The sequence below is a fragment of the Perognathus longimembris genome, chromosome 16, assembly GCF_023159225.1.
Source record: "Perognathus longimembris pacificus isolate PPM17 chromosome 16, ASM2315922v1, whole genome shotgun sequence".
Lineage (NCBI taxonomy): Eukaryota > Metazoa > Chordata > Mammalia > Rodentia > Heteromyidae > Perognathus > Perognathus longimembris.
In genome coordinates, this window is record NC_063176.1 from 36,262,673 (window position 1) to 36,279,907 (window position 17,235).

General features: G+C 37.4%; 1 protein-coding gene across 4 annotated transcripts in view; it reads left to right on the forward strand.

The window, feature by feature from the left end:
• Pds5a (PDS5 cohesin associated factor A) overlaps nucleotides 1-17,235 on the forward strand; it is a 102,524-nt gene that overhangs the window by 27,615 nt on the left and 57,674 nt on the right. For all 4 annotated transcript variants that reach the window (XM_048364886.1, XM_048364888.1, XM_048364887.1 and 1 more), the window contains exons 6-10: nucleotides 3,286-3,412; nucleotides 8,292-8,372; nucleotides 11,540-11,680; nucleotides 15,340-15,455; nucleotides 16,766-16,860. In XM_048364886.1, coding sequence (XP_048220843.1) covers nucleotides 3,286-3,412; nucleotides 8,292-8,372; nucleotides 11,540-11,680; nucleotides 15,340-15,455; nucleotides 16,766-16,860 — 560 coding nt within the window. The remainder of the gene's footprint in view (nucleotides 1-3,285; nucleotides 3,413-8,291; nucleotides 8,373-11,539; nucleotides 11,681-15,339; nucleotides 15,456-16,765; nucleotides 16,861-17,235) is intronic.

The window sequence follows — 17,235 nt, forward strand, 5'->3', positions numbered from 1 at the left end:
CTTCTGGCCATTTTCTGCATATGTGGTGCTGGGGAATTGAACCCAGGGCCTCATGTATATGAGACAAGCACTCTTGCCACTAGGCCATATCCCCAGCCCTATTTTGCAATTCTTTCATCAGAAAAATCACTTCTTTTGGAGGGGTGGGGAGATCTGGTACTAGGGTTTGAACTCAGGACCCTGTAAAGCATGTGTCTTCCTTTAGCCACCCCTCCAGTTCTTTTTTCTGCCATTTCTGTTTTGTTTCATGCTGGTTTGTGAGCTCGAATTAAGAGCCTGGGCACTGTCCTAAGTTTTTTTTTTTTTTTTTTTTTAACTCAAAGCTACTACTCTACCACTTGAGCCACAATACCACTTCCTGCTTTTTGGTGGTTAATTGATGATAAAAGTTTCAGACTTCCCATGGTCTGGTTTTTAACCCTGATCTTTAGGTCTTAGCTTCCTGAGTTGGCTGTGATTACAGGTTGTGAGCCACTGGCATTTGGCTGTGCTAATTGTTTCTGAGATTAGTCTCCCTTTCCTAATGCATGCGTGGGTTACATTTTCCCTATTTTAGGCTTCTCATCACAGCTAGGATTGCAGGCACATGCTTCTGCATCTTATGAACTTAAGAAGGCATCTTATGAACTTTTCTGCCCAAGGTAGCTGCAAAAATGATCTTCCAAATCTCAGCTCCCCTCAGTAGGGAGCATTACAGGTGTAAGCAACTAGGTCTTGGCGTTTTTTTAAAATTTTGCACTTAATGAATCTGAAGAATGTTAATGTTGATCTAATTAAAATAATTAATGAAAGCCAGCTCCAGCAGGAAAGTCCATGACACTCATCTCCAATTTTTCCCTCTCTTTTTAAGTTACTTAAAACTTTTTTCAGGTAGTTATATATCAAAAGTAGGCCCTGGGTCTGTGTTGTTTTTAATCTCTAGTATTTTTCCCTTTACTTTTTTAAAAGTACATTTCTTTTTTTTTTTTTAAACACTATTATTTATTTATTTATTGCCAGTCCTTGGGCTTGAACTCAGGGCCTGAGCACTATCCCTGGCTTCTTTTTGCTCAACGCTAGCCCTCTGCCACTTGAACCACAGCGCCACTTCTTTTTTTTTTGGCCAGTCCTGGGCCTTGGACTCAGGGCCTGAGCACTGTCCCTGGCTTCTTCCCGCTCAAGGCTAGCACTCTGCCACTTGAGCCACAGCGCCACTTCTTTTTTTTTTTGGCCAGTCCTGGGCCTTGGACTCAGGGCCTGAGCACTGTCCCTGGCTTCTTCCCGCTCAAGGCTAGCACTCCGCCACTTGAGCCACAGCGCCGCTTCTGGCCGTTTTCTGTATATGTGGTGCTGGGGAATCGAACCTAGGGCCTCGTGTATCCGAGGCAGGCACTCTTGCCACTAGGCTATATCCCCAGCCCACAGCGCCACTTCTTGCCTTCCCTATATATGTGGTGCTGAGGAATCGAACCCAGGGCTTCATGTATATGAGGCAAGGACTCTTGCCACTAGGCCATGTTCCCAGCCCCCCTCCCCCCTTACTTTTAAGATAGTTTAAATTTATTTTTAGGCAATTATGTATCATAAATAGTAAAAAGAAGATTGTGTGTGCGTGTGCGCGTGCACTTAAGCTTCTGGGGTATGTGGGTTTATATTAAATTATATTCTTACTTTGTTAAAGTTTCAGGGATTAGTCCCTCTTCTCCATTCAGTGGGTTCTTAAAGTCAAGGAATGTCCTTGTGTGATCATTAAAAACTTGAAGATTATTTGAGCTTGATCTGTCAGTAGTTGTATCCCTTCTGATACATCACTTTTCAAACTCTAGTCTCTACTTTGGAGAATTTCAGGCCCTATGATGGCTTCCTGCCCATACAGCCTACACTTTTTCCAGGCAGTTGACCTGAAAATGACCAGGTTTTGTTTTTCCTTCTGGGGCGTATCTAATACCTGAAAGCTGTTGCATATGTTTTTCCCACTTTCTGGTTTCAGTTACAATCCTGCTTCTGTTAACATTCCTGTAGAAAAGTTAGTGATTGAGATTGCTGAAATAATGGATTTTTTCATCTTTTCTCCTATTTTCTAACCCTTACGTATATATGGATCAGAGAGCCAAGTACACAGATTTTTGTTTTGCCTTTCCTTGTTTTATCAGATTGAAAGTCTCTTATTATCCTCTCTCATGTATAGAACTTTATAGTTGATTATAATCTTGGCATTTTGTAAAAATATACAAGATATATTGGTGAAGAAATGAAAAGTTGACTTTGTCAAATTTGTAATATTGTTTCTGTGATAATTTTCTTACCAACTTTTAAGTTATACCCTTTTTTGTGCGTATGGAGGCTAGTTTGTGTGGGGGCTAATACTACAGGGACCTAGGTGCTTTTTCCGCTAAAGGCTGGTACTCTACCACGGGTGCCACAGCTTCACTTCCCCCTTTTGGTGATTAATTAATGACAATAAGAATTTGATGGACTTTCCTGCGGAGGTGAGGTTTGAACCCAAATACTCAGATATTAGCCTCCTAAATAGGATTACATAGGTGATCCACTAGTGCTCACTATAGTTTTGTGTTTTATCACTAAATACCAAATAGCTCAGTTATTCATGATACCATGTTAATTTTAAAGAGTTGCATGTGATTCCTAACTCTTAATTTAAGCCTTGTTGTCTTGTTATATATTTATATTAATAACATAGATGACATCATTGTTTTCTTTTCCCCTCTTTGGAGATGCAGATTTTGAAATGAGGGCCCCAGTACTTCAGAAGCAGATATTTATCCCTACCTACCTTTTGAGTCATGTAACCACCCAAGACATCAGTTATTTTTAATATATTTTTTCTCTTTTTATGTGTGTTAGGGATAAGAGCTATGTATGTTAGGATAAGTTAGTAAAGATGAGTGAATTGTAGAGAATGTGTGCTTTTTTAGAAATTCTTTTTTTTGTAAAATACTTTCCAAGACTATCTCACAGCTATTGCAGAACTCAACATAGAACCAAGGATACTTGACTACAGCCAAATTTGACATTGTGAGCATAGTTCTCAAGTGAAGAATCCTTTTTATATATCTGTGATTGTAATAAGCTGGGAAGTGTAGTTGGCCTGGCATAGCAGTACGTATCTGTAGCCCTAGCGTGTGGGTGGTTGAAATACAGGGTCACAAATTTAAGACCAGCTTGGGCTACATAATTAGAACCTGTCTCACAAGAAAACGCCATCACCCTCCCCCCAAAGAAAAAGCAATTAATGAAATAGTCAAATTTATATATTTTTTATAATCTCAGTTTTTTTTTTTTTAGCAATAGTCACAATAAGAAGGTACAAATGCACATGCTAGACTTGATGAGTTCTATCATCATGGAAGGCGATGGAGTTACTCAAGAATTATTGGACTCCATTCTTATTAACCTCATACCTGCACATAAGGTCTGTATATACTTTAAATATATTAATGATTAATATTTAAAGGTAATGCTAGATGCACAAATCAGTGTTTAGTTTTTGGCACTTTGCAATCCTATATGTAATTTTTCCTACTGCTATTTTCCAGAGTATTTATAGCTAGTATTTTTTAGAAAATATGCTCATTAAGATTGTATAAGATTTTCATTCAGGGCTGGGGATATGGCCTAGTGGCAAGAGTGCTTGCCTCGTATGCATGAGGTCCTGGGTTCAATTCCCCAGCACCACATATATGGAAAATGGCCAGAAGTGGCGCTGTGAGCAAAGAGCCTTGAGCAAAGAGAAGCCAGGGACAGTGCTCAGGCCCTGAGTCCAAGGCCCAGGACTGGCCAAAAAAAAAGATTTCATTCAGCTAAGTGCTACTTATTTTATGGGGACAAGAAATGTTTTGTGTTAATAGCTTATGAAAAACCTGGGAATTATAATGGTTGGGTTGTTGTCTTTTCTCTTTTATAACATAGATATGAAACATGGAAAATTAGATTTCTTCTGCTCTTTTAAAGTTTAAAATAGGGTCTTACTATGTAGATCGTGCTGCTGTCAAACTGGCAATCCTCTTACCTTAGTTTCCCCAAATTATGGCATTACAGGTGTGTACCTCTCTACGCAGTGGGAGTTTGAATTTCTTTTCAAGAACACTTATTGTACCTTTTCCTTGGGAACTTTAAAGAAAAGAATGAGGTTGAAGTGAGAGCATGTGGTTAATGTGGGGGGGGCGGGCGGTGATTTAGATCTGTCTCCATTCATCCTCATTGCCTTTTAAGGCTGTGATTTCCTGGGCTGGGGATATGGCCTAGTGCCAAGAGTGCCTGCCTCGGATACACAAGGCCCTAGGTTCGATTCCCCAGCACCACATATACAGAAAACCGCCAGAAGCGGTGCTGTGGCTCAAGCGGCAGAGTGCTAGCCTTGAGTGAGAAGAAGCCAGGGACAGTGCTCAGGCCCTGAGTCCAAGGCCCAGGACTGGCAAAAAAAAAAAAAAAAAAAAAAAAAAAGGCTGTGATTTCCTATGAACACCAAAGATTTCTACTCAAGCCTACCCTACCTACTGTTATTTACCTAATGCTTCTATTGTACATATTTACTGAAATAGGTGATTAATTTTGAATTCCTTCCATATCTAAGTGCTTATGCTTTATTAGTTCAAATGATTCTACCTGCCGAGCCAGCCAGCAGTGAACGGGAATCCTGACTGAGGGGGGCAAGGATTTAGGAAAAATAAGGCAAGAGAAAAAAGACAAGAGACAAAGATGGGGTATGGGAGGTCTGCAGCCGCAAGGTTGAAATTTAAGACTGCAGCCATGTTTATTCTTAACTTCCAGCTTATATGCAGTTTGAAAACCAGGAAATAGCATAGGCTTAAAATTCCAGAACACAAAAAGGCTTGGAGTTAGCAATACCGGACGGTAGCTAAGATTGGATGAGGTTGGTTAACATAAGAATGGACTCATGGCAGACATAGTAAAGCATTTCCGATTTTCCATTAAGCTATGTCCTTGCACGTCCTTGAAAACACAGCCAGAGGTCAGGAAGAATTTAGCTGCTAGCTCCCAACAATTCTATAGTTGGAAAATTTTTCAGTTGTTTTTGGCTGAACTAGGTTGTTTTTTCTTCAGTTGCAGGGCTTGAAGTTGGTCTGGGTGCTGTTCCAAGCTCTTTTGTTCAAGGCTAGTGCTCTACCTCTTGAGCAACAGTTCTACTTTTGGTCTGAGTGGTTAATTGGAGATAGTTTCATGGGAACTTTTCTGCCTGGGCTGTTTTTGAACCATGATTCTGAGATCTCAGTCTCCCAAGTAGACTGCTGAACTGCATTTTGATCTTGGGCTTGAGCTTGTTCGACAATTCCTCTACTTCTGAGCCACACCTACTCCCTTTTTTCACTGGTTATTCTTGAAAACACGTCTTACTCTTAGGCTTGGGCCAAGGCCTGGGCTTAGACTACATTTCTTTTGTTCTATGTTTCTCAGCATAGATGGGATTATGGTGGATTTAGCCATCACATACTCTCTCTTTTGGATTTATCTGTCCATGCTGGTCTTCATCCATTGAGCCTTTGATCTCAGACTCCCACGTAGCTAGAGTGACAGACATGAGCTGCTAGTGAATGTTGGTTTTTTTGTTAGATTTTTTTTGCCAATCCTGCAGCCTGAATTCAGGGCCTGAGCACTATCCCTGGCTTCTTTTTGCTCAAGGCTAGCACTATACTACTGCTTGAGCCACAGTGCCACTTCCGGCCTTTTCTCTTTATGTAGTGCTGAGGAATTGAACCTAGAGCTTCGTGCATGCTAGGCAAGCATTCTACTACTAATCCACATTCCCAGCCCCCTAGTGAATGTTTTTGAGAGTATATCAAAAGCAAAGGTACCTCAGGCAGAATAAGGAAACTTTGCGGTGGGAACAGTGGGATTTTTTTGAGTGTCAAAATGTACCTTTTCTTAAGACACAAAGGGTCCACCACATTGGTCCACACCAACAATCACTGCTATTTGGGAAACAAATAATTAAAGGAATCACGGTGCAAGGCTAACCCAAGCAAAAAGACCCTTATCTCAATCAGTGAGCCTAGTGTGGTTGAATACACTTATGATCCCAGCTTCACATATATAGCAGTGTCACAAGTAGGAGAATTGTTGTTTCAAATCCTAGGCAGAAAAGCAAGACCTGACCTGCAAAATAACTAAAGCCGAAAAAGACACAGGGGCATGGCATAATAGTAGAGCACTTGCCTAACAAGTTCAAACATTAGGATTATCAATTTAAAAAAGAAGAGAAAAAGAAATATTGAGTTAATTTTAAGTTAGTTTATCCTTTTGTCTGTAGAATAAAAACTTAGATTGAGGATTTAGAAGCTATTGCTAATAGAGGAAATTTGACAGTTAACTTAATCTACATATTATAAGTCCTCTCTTAATAATTGCTATGCTTTTCTGTACTGTATTATTCAGTTAGTCCCAGTCCACAAACATTAAGTGAGAAATTCTTGAAATAATTCATAAGGTTCAAATTGTATACCATTCTGACTAGTGTGATAAACGTCCTACTACCTGTTTCATCTCAACATGAATAATCCCATTGTCTATTGTAAATCCATCTTATTGGTCAATGTATCCTCAGTGTATATGCTACTTGCAGGTTAGTCAGTGATAACCATCTTCATTACTGTTAGGTTTTTAAAGTAGGTAGCTGGTAAAGGAGAACGCCACGCGGTATTCAGGCAGGAGAGAACGTTTATTACCGAACTGCTGGCCTGTGGCCAAGATGATCCATGACCAGAGAGAGGGGGAGAGGGGGAGAGAGAGAGAGGAGAGAGAGAGAGACCCCCACCCAGCCCTGCTTTATTTAGGACAGGGGCAAGGGGTGTGGCCAGGTGGATTAGGAGGTGACCTCGGAAAGGGGGGGGGGGTAACTGCCTCCAGGTCTGCAGGTTACCCAGGTTACTGGGTGGAGACTTAATGAGGTGGGGGCATCGGTATGTAGCACTCAGGGAGAGGACCTAACAATTACCAGAAGGATTGTTCTCATAGTTGTTATGTGTTAAGTAACCCTTTGTTCACTTACTCTTGCTCTTAAAGCTGGGTAGTAATGTCAGCAATTCAGTTATGAATGAAAAACCATAAAGTATTTCCTTTAAAATCTTGATCTACTAAGATAAGGAGAGAAAAATTCTATGCTAAAGTTAAGATGTATTGAAATGAGTAGGAAGAAATATAGATTGAACATTCTGAAAATCCAAAATTAGAATGCTATGAAACCCTAAACCCTTTAAAAAGCAATATGACGCAAGTGAAAAATTCTTCCACTTAACCTCATGATAAGTTGTTGTAATAATACAAGTGAAATTAGAAGCACTTCTGATTCAATATGCACATCTTAATCTGTGTAGGGGTCTCTGGTTTTAGGCATTTACAGGGGTCTTGGTTCGTTTGTTTTGTTTTCTTGCTTTCCTATCATTTTTCTCCTTTGATTTTCCCCAACCCAATCTGGAGATCTTAATATTTTTTCCAAAAGTAAGGTGGGAGGGTGTCCTACTAGAACATAGCCATGAGTATTTGTTTTTATTTTATGACTGATTTCATACTATAGCAGCAGAATTGTGTGCCCACACAACCCACAAAACCTGAAATTGTTAATGTATTGCCTTTTACATAAACAGTTTGATGATAACCGATCTATAGTGTATGGTTTCATATCCACTTTTTGAGAGAAGTACAAAACTATAATGAATGAATTTCAGTTCAGTGCAAAACTTTATAGTATAGAGACATAACTAGGTGTTTTTCAAAATAAGATATTTTTTCTTTTTGTGTGTACAGAATACTCATTTAAAATTATTATAGTTGTACAAACAGGTTAATTCTGTAAGTCACTTCATGAGTACATGCTTCATTGCTATGGTCTTAGACCCTTTAATTGGTTATTGAATATTGTGATTTAAGTAGTCACCATTTTCAGATAATAAATGACCAAGAACCTTTTTTAGAACACTTTCTAGTCCTATTCTTCTAAAAGAAATTGATTAGGCAATAAGGTACTTAACATGGTGGGTTATAAGGGGGGACTTAGGATATATGGGTTTAGTTACCAGTTCATATTGTTCATCATATAAACAAAGCCACAAAGTCTATGTCTGTTTTAAGTATAGCAAAATTTAATAGAGGATTCCACTTATAAGTGGCTTTTATTTCACTGTGTATTTATGACTCTCTGATTAGAGTAGATGGTTAAACCTTAAATGGAATTCACTTGTATTTATTTTAACTTTTATATTTTAATAGGTTTGACATTGTAGTGTTCTGATGATGTTTCATAAGTTCAATTCTTTTTTTTTTTGGTTATTTTTCAGAATTTAAATAAGCAATCCTTTGACCTTGCAAAAGTCTTGTTGAAAAGGACAGTCCAGACTATTGAGGCATGCATTGCTAATGTATGTATTTCTGCCTATATTTACTTTATAATTATGTAATTCTTAATCAAATGTCTGTTTATTAGAACTATTCACATTCAGATTTATTGTCTAAACCATATTTACAGCATATGAAAAAGAGCTTTTATGTTTGAATGTGATTACAAATTTTAAAAAGACAGCACACCTTAATAAGCTTTATTGGAGATGCTTTAAAATGGTAGATAATATTTTTAAAACTGTCTTCAACTCCGTCTTTGGCTTTTGTGTTTGTACTCAATACCCCGAATATGCTAATCTCTTTCAATCTTTCCTATGTCTTTACCTTTGAATCTCTGTATCTATACACAATTTACTCTGTCTTCTAGATCATTTTTCTGAAACGCTTCTATTTCTTCTTGAATAGGTTGTATAAAAATACTTAAAATGTCATTGAGCCAACCATGGTGGCATACACTTGTAATCCCAGCACTTGGGAGATTGAGGCAGAAGTACTGTGAGTTTGAGAAGCCTTTCTGGACTACATAGCAAGTTCCAGGCTACTCTGGCTACACAGGCTACACAGTGTGACCTTTCCTGATAGAAAACTGAGAACAAAAACTTAATTGAATGCAAATTTGTTTTTTTTTTAAGTTTAATAGAAAATAGTTTGTGAGGAAAGAAGTAAAACTCTCCATAGTTCCACTATGTTAATGGAGACTTACTGCTCATATTCATACGTTTCATAAACTTTATATAATATTTTACATTGTCATTCATATATATTTCCACATTTTAATTTTATAATATGAATGGCTATGGCTGCTTTTTAAAATTCATAAAAATCCTTTTCCTTATTGCCACGTGTTAAGGTTTTTAAAAAAAATGTTTTCCTTTAGAAATCATCTTTTTTTTTTTTGCTAGTCCTGGAGCTTGAACTCAGAACCTGGACACTGTCCTTGTGCTCTTTCTGTTCAAGGCTAGCACTCTACCACTTGAGCCACAGTGCCACTTTGAGCCTTTTCTGTTTATGTGGTGCTGAGGAATCCAGGGCTTCATGCATGCTAGGCAAGCACTCTACCACTAGGCGAAACTCCTGAACCACAAATCATCTTTGTCAGTGTAAAACGTGTATTATTACCTCATAATTATTAATTTAAATGACATAGTATTGATATTTTCTTACTAAACTATTACTTAAATATGTAAAAAAAAGTAAAATAGTAACAGAATTATGCATTGAAAAGTATCTTTCAACCTTGAATATATATTTTAATTTTTAGAAATAATTATCAATAGTTTTTCATATACACCTTTGAAAGTAGCATTCTGCATGTGTGTATACATACATACATACATACACACAGTCGTTTTTATTCTTTTCCGGAGCCCAGTAGTAAATATAAATCTTTTCTTTTGTACCATACTGGGGCTTGAATTTAGGGCCTTGTGTTCTCACTTGGTTTCACCTCCATTTCTGACTTTTTGCTGGTTACTTGAAGATAAGTCTTTTGAATTTATCTGCCCAGGCTGGCTTTTAACTACAGACCCTCAGATCTCAGCCTCCTCAGTAGCTAGGGAGATGATTGTGCGCCACTGGCATCTGGCTGTCTTCTTTTAATTTATATTGCTTTTCAAATGAAATGTTTTAGGATACTGGAAATACATACTTTTTCGCACACAACTTCCTTGGCATTTTAGAAAGTTTTAATACTTAACTACTAAGTGTAAATAGCTCTTAAGCTGTACTCCTGTGTCTCTCTAATATTTTAAAATTACCAACTGGCTTTTGTTTTGTTTTTCCAGTCCTGGGGCTTGAACTCAGGGCCTGATCACTGTCCCTGGCTTCTTTTTGCTCAAGGCTAGCACTCTACCACTTGAGCCACAGCGCCACAGCCTTTTCTATATATGTGGTGCTGAGGAAGTGAACCCTGGGCTTCATGTATACGAGGCGAGCACTTTACCACTAGGCCATATTCCCAGCCCCCGAGTGGTTTTTATTTTTTTTTAATAAATAAATTAATTAACATAGTGGTCCTGGGGATTAAACTTGGAGCTTAGTGCGTGCAGGGCAGGCACTGAACCACTTGCAGACCACTAGCCCTCAGCTAGCTTTTTTATGAAATCTTTATTTTTGTCCTGTAGATAAAAATGTTCATTTTTTCTTTGTGCTCACAGAAATAACAGACCAAAATTTTACTCCATCTTCATTACTAAATCTACGATACAAGAATAATTTTTATATAACAAGGTAGGAATTGAGAGATTGAACTTAATTTTTTCACTGCTATAAGGAAGTAATTTCTATGGAATTATCTGTTATGAACTAGAGAAGCCATCTAAATGGTTTTATTTGAATGAAAATTGACCTAAAAATTTTTGTGCTTATTTGAAATCCAGCCACAATCCAATTTATTTATTTATTTTATTAAGTTTTACTGAGAAGGTGATGTGCAATGGGGGTACAGTTATATAATAAGGTAGTGAGTACACTTCTTGTCATATTTGTTACACCCTCCCTCATTTTTCTTTCCCTAGTTCAGGTAAGCATATATACAATATCCAGTGTACCAAAATCATATACAGTAACCACATGGGGCACACCAAAGGAAATTGACCTAGAACATTAAACGTAATGACAACAATAGAATCCTCCTGTGTCCTTCTTGGAGCTCTATAATTATGTGTATGTGTACATAGCTGTTGAGCTATTATGATCCTCTGATAGGTCTATCCTAGACCTTTTTATGTTTTTTTAGTAGTTGTTTGGTTTTAGATACATAATGTAAAGTTGCTAACCCAAACGGAAATACCATTTGAAAAGAAGTTCGTTATTTTGCAGACCTGGTCTCTACTGTCCTGTCCTGTCCTGTCCTGTCCTGTCCTGTCCTGTCCTGTCCTGTCCTGTTCTCCCCCACCCCCACCCCCCAAACAGTCATATATCAAGGAGACCACGTGCCTTTGTCAGCCACAATCCAATTTAAAAAAAAAATTATCTTCCCTAAAAAAAAAAAAAAAAAATTATCTTCCCTGTTATAGTCATGATTTGGTATTATTTGAAAGTTTACTTTTCAGATCCAAATGCCTGTTATGTATCATTTCCTTCAGCTGTATAAATAATGCCTGGTTATATAATTTAAATGCATGTTTATAGAAAACAAGTCAGGTTATAAATTAGACACATATTTTGTTTTTACTGTTTCCTGTAGTTTTTCAATCAAGTCCTGGTGCTGGGAAGATCATCAGTGAGTGATTTGTCAGAACATGTTTTTGATCTGATTCAGGAACTTTTTGCTATAGATCCTCATTTATTATTATCTGTCATGCCGCAGCTTGAATTCAAATTGAAGGTAGGATTGACCAATTTTCAGAGCTTTTTAAGCTTTAAAGAAAAAAATGTATTTTAGATACTTTATAGAAGACTAATAAAAATTGGATTTAGTTTATCTCTACATTTAATTCAAAGATTTCTTAATCATTTGAATAAAACAGCGTATCTTGTTATAGGTGAGAGCAGAATTTGCAGTGCATATTTATAACATAGCCAATTAAGTATACTGACACAGTAATAGGTAAGAAAATAGTATTATCCTTGAAATTTATAATATTCAGTATGTTAGTATTGAATGGTATTAATCTATTTGGTGTGTTTTTAAACATAACAAGATTAAATTTAGCAAGGTTCCTGTGGCTCATTGCAGTTGGAAGCCAGCCCAGATAGACAAGTCCATGGTACTCTTATCTACAATTAACTGGCAGAAAGGAGGAATGGAGGTGTGCCTCAACACCAGCTTTGACCAAAAATAGTTGAACAGGATTACAAGTTAACAGTACTGACACCAAACAATTAAGCAAAAAGATGATTTAAAACAAGTGCTCAAAATGTACTTTCTTTCCTTTTTTTTTTGGGGTGCAGGTCCTGGGTACAGTCCTAGGCTCAAGGTTCTCTTATCACTTGAGCCACAGTTCCACTTTTTTTTTTTTTTTTTTTGCTGGCTAATTGAAAATAAGAATCTCACAAACTTTTCTTCCTGGGCTAGCTTTCAATTGTGATCCTCATTTCTCAGCCTCCTGAGTAGCTAGGATTATAGATATGTGCCACCAGTGCCTGGCTCAAAGCACATCTTAACAACTGTATGACACTTTAATACTATAGACCAACAGCTTTTTTGTGTGTTGGTACTGGGCTTGAACTCAAACCAGGGCACTCTCCACTGCTTCATTTCCAGCTTACTTACTGGTTAATGGAAGATAAGACTCCCGGGAACTTTTGTGCCCAGGCTGGCTCTGAACCCCCAATCTTCAGATCTCAGGCTCTTGTGGAACTAGAATTACAGGAGAGCTACTGTTTTCGTTTTTAACAAGTATTAAGATGAATTTAAAAATTTAAAGTTACAAATCTAAGATTTTGTTTAATGTCCAGATGAAAAGTTTTTAAGGAAATATTTTTATAACTATGTGGTTTTGAACTCTGGGTGTCGGGGGGAGGGAAGGGACAACCTCTAGCCCTGTTTTTATTTCATATTTTTTTTTTTTCCAGATAGGGTCTGACTGGAACCACAGTCTTCTGGTGTCAGCTCCCCCCATAGCTTAGGATGACAAGCTATTTGATAAGAAGTGTCTCATAAACTTTTCTACACAGACTGACTTCAAATCCTGCTTTTCCATTCTCACCCTCCCAAGTAGCTGAACTACTGGTACCTGACTGGGCCCATAATTTTTATATGATGACAAAATGGATAGAATGAGTAGTAAATTTTCTTAAACAGCTTATGAGGTTTTTTTTTTTTTTTTTAAATCATGGTCTCAATGATTCATTAAAGCTTTTTTTTTAATAAAGCTTTATACTGTACCAATACTGTGTGAGAATGTTAGTAACAGTAAAATATTTTCATTGTCTTAGAACAGTAATAAACATGTACCATCACCTGTGTTTTGTTCCTTACTGAAATTTTGGCTTGTACTGGTATGCATATGCATTTCAAGTGGAAAAACAGGTTTTGATTAGTTTTGGTATTAGAAGCAATTAGGTACCCCTTTTGAAGTCTAAACAAATAACCTAGGAAAAATTTATGACTGGTTTCTTCAGTTTTATTTCCAAATCCTATAGTTTTTACCTGTTATAATTCAGAATCCTTGATTGTAGCTTTGGGAACATTAAAAATGTTTAGAAACAGCTTCAAATAAAACTTTCATTGATTTTGCTTTTATGTATAGCTGCTGAACACAGGTGTATAAATAATCTACTTCATAGGTCCAGAGAGTTAAATTCCTTGGAGGTTTGTTTTTTATTATTTGCCAGACCTGGGGCTTGGACTCAGGGCCTGAGCACTGTTCCTGGCATCCTTTTTGCTCTAGGTTAGCACCCTACCACTTGAGCCACAGCACCACTTCCGTCTTTTTTCTGTTTATGTAGTGCTGAGGAGTCAAACCCATGGCTTCATGCATGCTAGGCAAGCACTCTACTGCTAAGCCATATTCCCATCACCTCCTTGGAGTTTTGGCTAATATCTGTAAATAACATTTTACATTTAAGGATTATTTCTTTTTTTTTTTTTTAAACAAATCTTACAGCATATTTTATTTATTTATTTATTATTATTATTATTTTTTTTTTTGGCCAGTCCTGGGCCTTGGACTCAGGGCCTGAGCACTGTCCCTGGCTTCTTCCCACTCAAGGCTAGCACTCCGCCACTTGAGCCACAGCGCCGCTTCTGGCCGTTTTTCTGTATATGTGGTGCTGGGGAATCGAACCTAGGGCCTCGTGTATCCGAGGCAGGCACTCTTGCCACTAGGATATCTCCCCAGCCCTTAAGGATTATTTCTATGGTGAGGCAGTTGAGAGGAAATTTACATGTATATTTTCAAGTTGTTCTGTTTTTGGCAGACCTGGGGATTGAACTCAGGGCTCCACACTTGCATGTTCCAAATTTTAAAACTTAAATGAAAAATAGGTTTATCTCAACTTACAAAGGTTGTACATAAACTGGTGCTGGGCCTCAACTACTTAAGAGGCTGAGATCTGAGGATGATGGCTTGAAGCCAGCCTGAGCAGGAAAGTCTGTGAGACTCATCTCCACTAATCTACCCCCCAAAAGCCAGAAGTAGACAGATGGAGGAAGGGATGGAGAGTGACATTGTCTAAAAAGAAATACACTCATTACCTGACTTACCTAACCAAAATCCTTCTATACATCACCTTTATGATAACAATTTTTTAAAAATACATAAAAAGAAAAGAAAGCTGAAAGTGGAGCTGTGGTTCAAGTGACAGAGCACTAACCTGGATCAAAAAGAAAGTTAGGGATAGAGCTCACACTCTGAGATCAAGCTCTAGGACTGGAACACAAAAGGTTGTATAGAAACTAGTCACCAGTGGCTCATACCTGTAATTGTAGTTACTTAGCAGTCTTTAAGATGTTGAAGCTTAAATTTCAGGGCAGATTTTATTCATATATATAATGAAGAATGCTTTTTAGGGCCAGGCACTGGTGGCTCATCCCTATACTCCTTGCTACTCAGGAAGGTGAGATCTGAGGGTTGTGGTTCAAAGCCAGCTAGGGCAAGGAAGTCCACGAAACTCCTTTCTACAGTAAAACACACACACATACACACAAACACACACACAGATGTAGATATGTGATACAAGTAGTATAGCACTAGTCTCGAGCACAAAAGCTGGGGGACAGCTCTCAGGCTCTGAGTTCAAGGCCCAGGGCTGGGGGAAAGAAAGCGTTTTGGGAATGAGAATTATTTGCAGCTTTGTTCTTGGCAAAATTTTTGTTCTAAAGCTTTACACAATGTTAGAATTGAGTGAAATGTCTTAATATTTGTACAAAGTAAAAGCATTTGAGAAGTTGTGAGATAAAATCAAAGAACCAGATGATCTAACACTGAAACAAATTTCTGCATAGTAAATAAAAACATACTATTAAGTTTGTCAACATTATAACCAGAATTGCAAGGTTGTATCTACTTTGGCCTCATTTATTTTCTTTTTACTTTGTAGAGCAATGATGGAGAAGAAAGATTAGCTGTTGTTCGGCTTTTAGCAAAATTGTTTGGCTCTAAAGATTCTGATTTGGCAACACAAAATCGCCCTCTTTGGCAGTGTTTTCTTGGACGGTAAGAAAACATGAAAGTCAGATTTCTATATTTTGGGGCCACTCTGCTACAGATTTTTATATAGGGCCTCACTTTATGGCCCTGCAGACCTGAAGTACAGACTATTCTTTGTGCTTCCTTCTGATGCTGGGTTGACAGGTGTGTGCCACTTATAACTAGCTGTTGTGCTTCTCCCTACCTTGGAATTAGAGGCATTTGTCACTGCACTCAGCTATTCACTGAGAGTCTTGTGAACTTTATGCCCTGTCTGATCTCTGCCTTCCAAATAAAATTATAGGCTTGAACCTCTTCACCTGGCTATTTGGTTATTTCATGAGATCATTTCAAAACCAAAAGTGGTCCCTTTGATTTAGAATCAAATTATTATTCTGCTACTACTGCTGGAATCAACTCAGAACTTTGTGCATTTTTGAGAATATGGTCCACCACTGAGCTACACTAGCCAAAAACACATTATTTATCATGAGTAAATACATTGAAAAGTTATACAGTCTATTTCAAATTTGAATTGATAGACTTAACATTATTAGGTAATGGCACATTGTGTTTCCTGTTAATTGGATTCTTAAACAAGATATTTAAAAGAACATTTTTCTATAAGTTGGTCTTGTCCATATTAAATTTTTGTGGTAAAGGCAAGTATGGCCCACCCAATTTATACAGTCCCTTTTGAACTTTTGAATCTCCCTTTTATATAAGACTGCTTTTTTTTTTTTAAATGTACTGGTCTTGGTGCTTGAACTCAGAGACTGGGCTCTGACCCTGAGCTTCTCTGGCTCAAAGCTAGCCCTCTATTACTTGAGCTACAGTGCCACTTTTAGCTTTTTTTTTTTTTTTTAAGTAGTTTATTGGAAATAAGAGTCTCATGGACTTTCATGTTGGTTTCAAACTATGCTCCTCAGATCTCAGCCTCCTGAGTAGTAGCTAGGATATAGCCATGAGCCATCAGTGCCAGGCTAAGGTTTGCTTTTTCTCAAATGGTCTAATTATTTTCTCATAAATATTTTTCAGTCTGATTTTTGTGTTCTGAATTTTTCTCTTTCTGTAGCATAATTAAAAGGTCTCAGGTTTTTAGGTGTACAAAATTAGTAATTTGTTGTTGGATATATCTATTATGAGTTTTACTTGTTTTAGCTTGGTAAACAAATTTAGTTTTGTGAAATAATTTTTAAATTATGAATATTTTTATTTCTATACTTTATATTCTCCCAGGAGTGCATATTTAGCTGTTATTATAATCAACACATTTTATACTTATATGTCAGACTATTTTACTTGAAAATAATTACTACCTATATTTCTCTATGTAGATTTAACGACATTCATGTTCCTGTGAGATTAGAAAGTGTAAAATTTGCCAGTCACTGTTTAATGAATCATCCAGATTTAGCAAAGGACCTTACAGGTAAGCTACCTCCTAGAGTAATCACAAAAATAACCAATGGACTTGTACATGCCAGTCGAGCTATCACTGAGCTATAACAACGACCTCAAAATAAATTTTTTGTTTTTATTTTTTTATTGTTATGAAGGTGATGTACAGAAAGGTTATAGTTATGTAAGTCAGGTAATGAGTACATTTCGTTTTGAACAGTGTCATTCCTTTCCTTGTTCTCTCCAGCTAAAACAAATTTTAAATGTTTCCTGTGACTTAACTTTAGTTTCTAAACAGGACTTCATCCATCCATCCATCCATCCTTCCTTCTTTCCTCCCTCTCTCCCTTCCTCTCTTCCTCCCTCCTCTCCTTCCCTTCCTTTCTGTTGGTGCTGGTACTGAAGC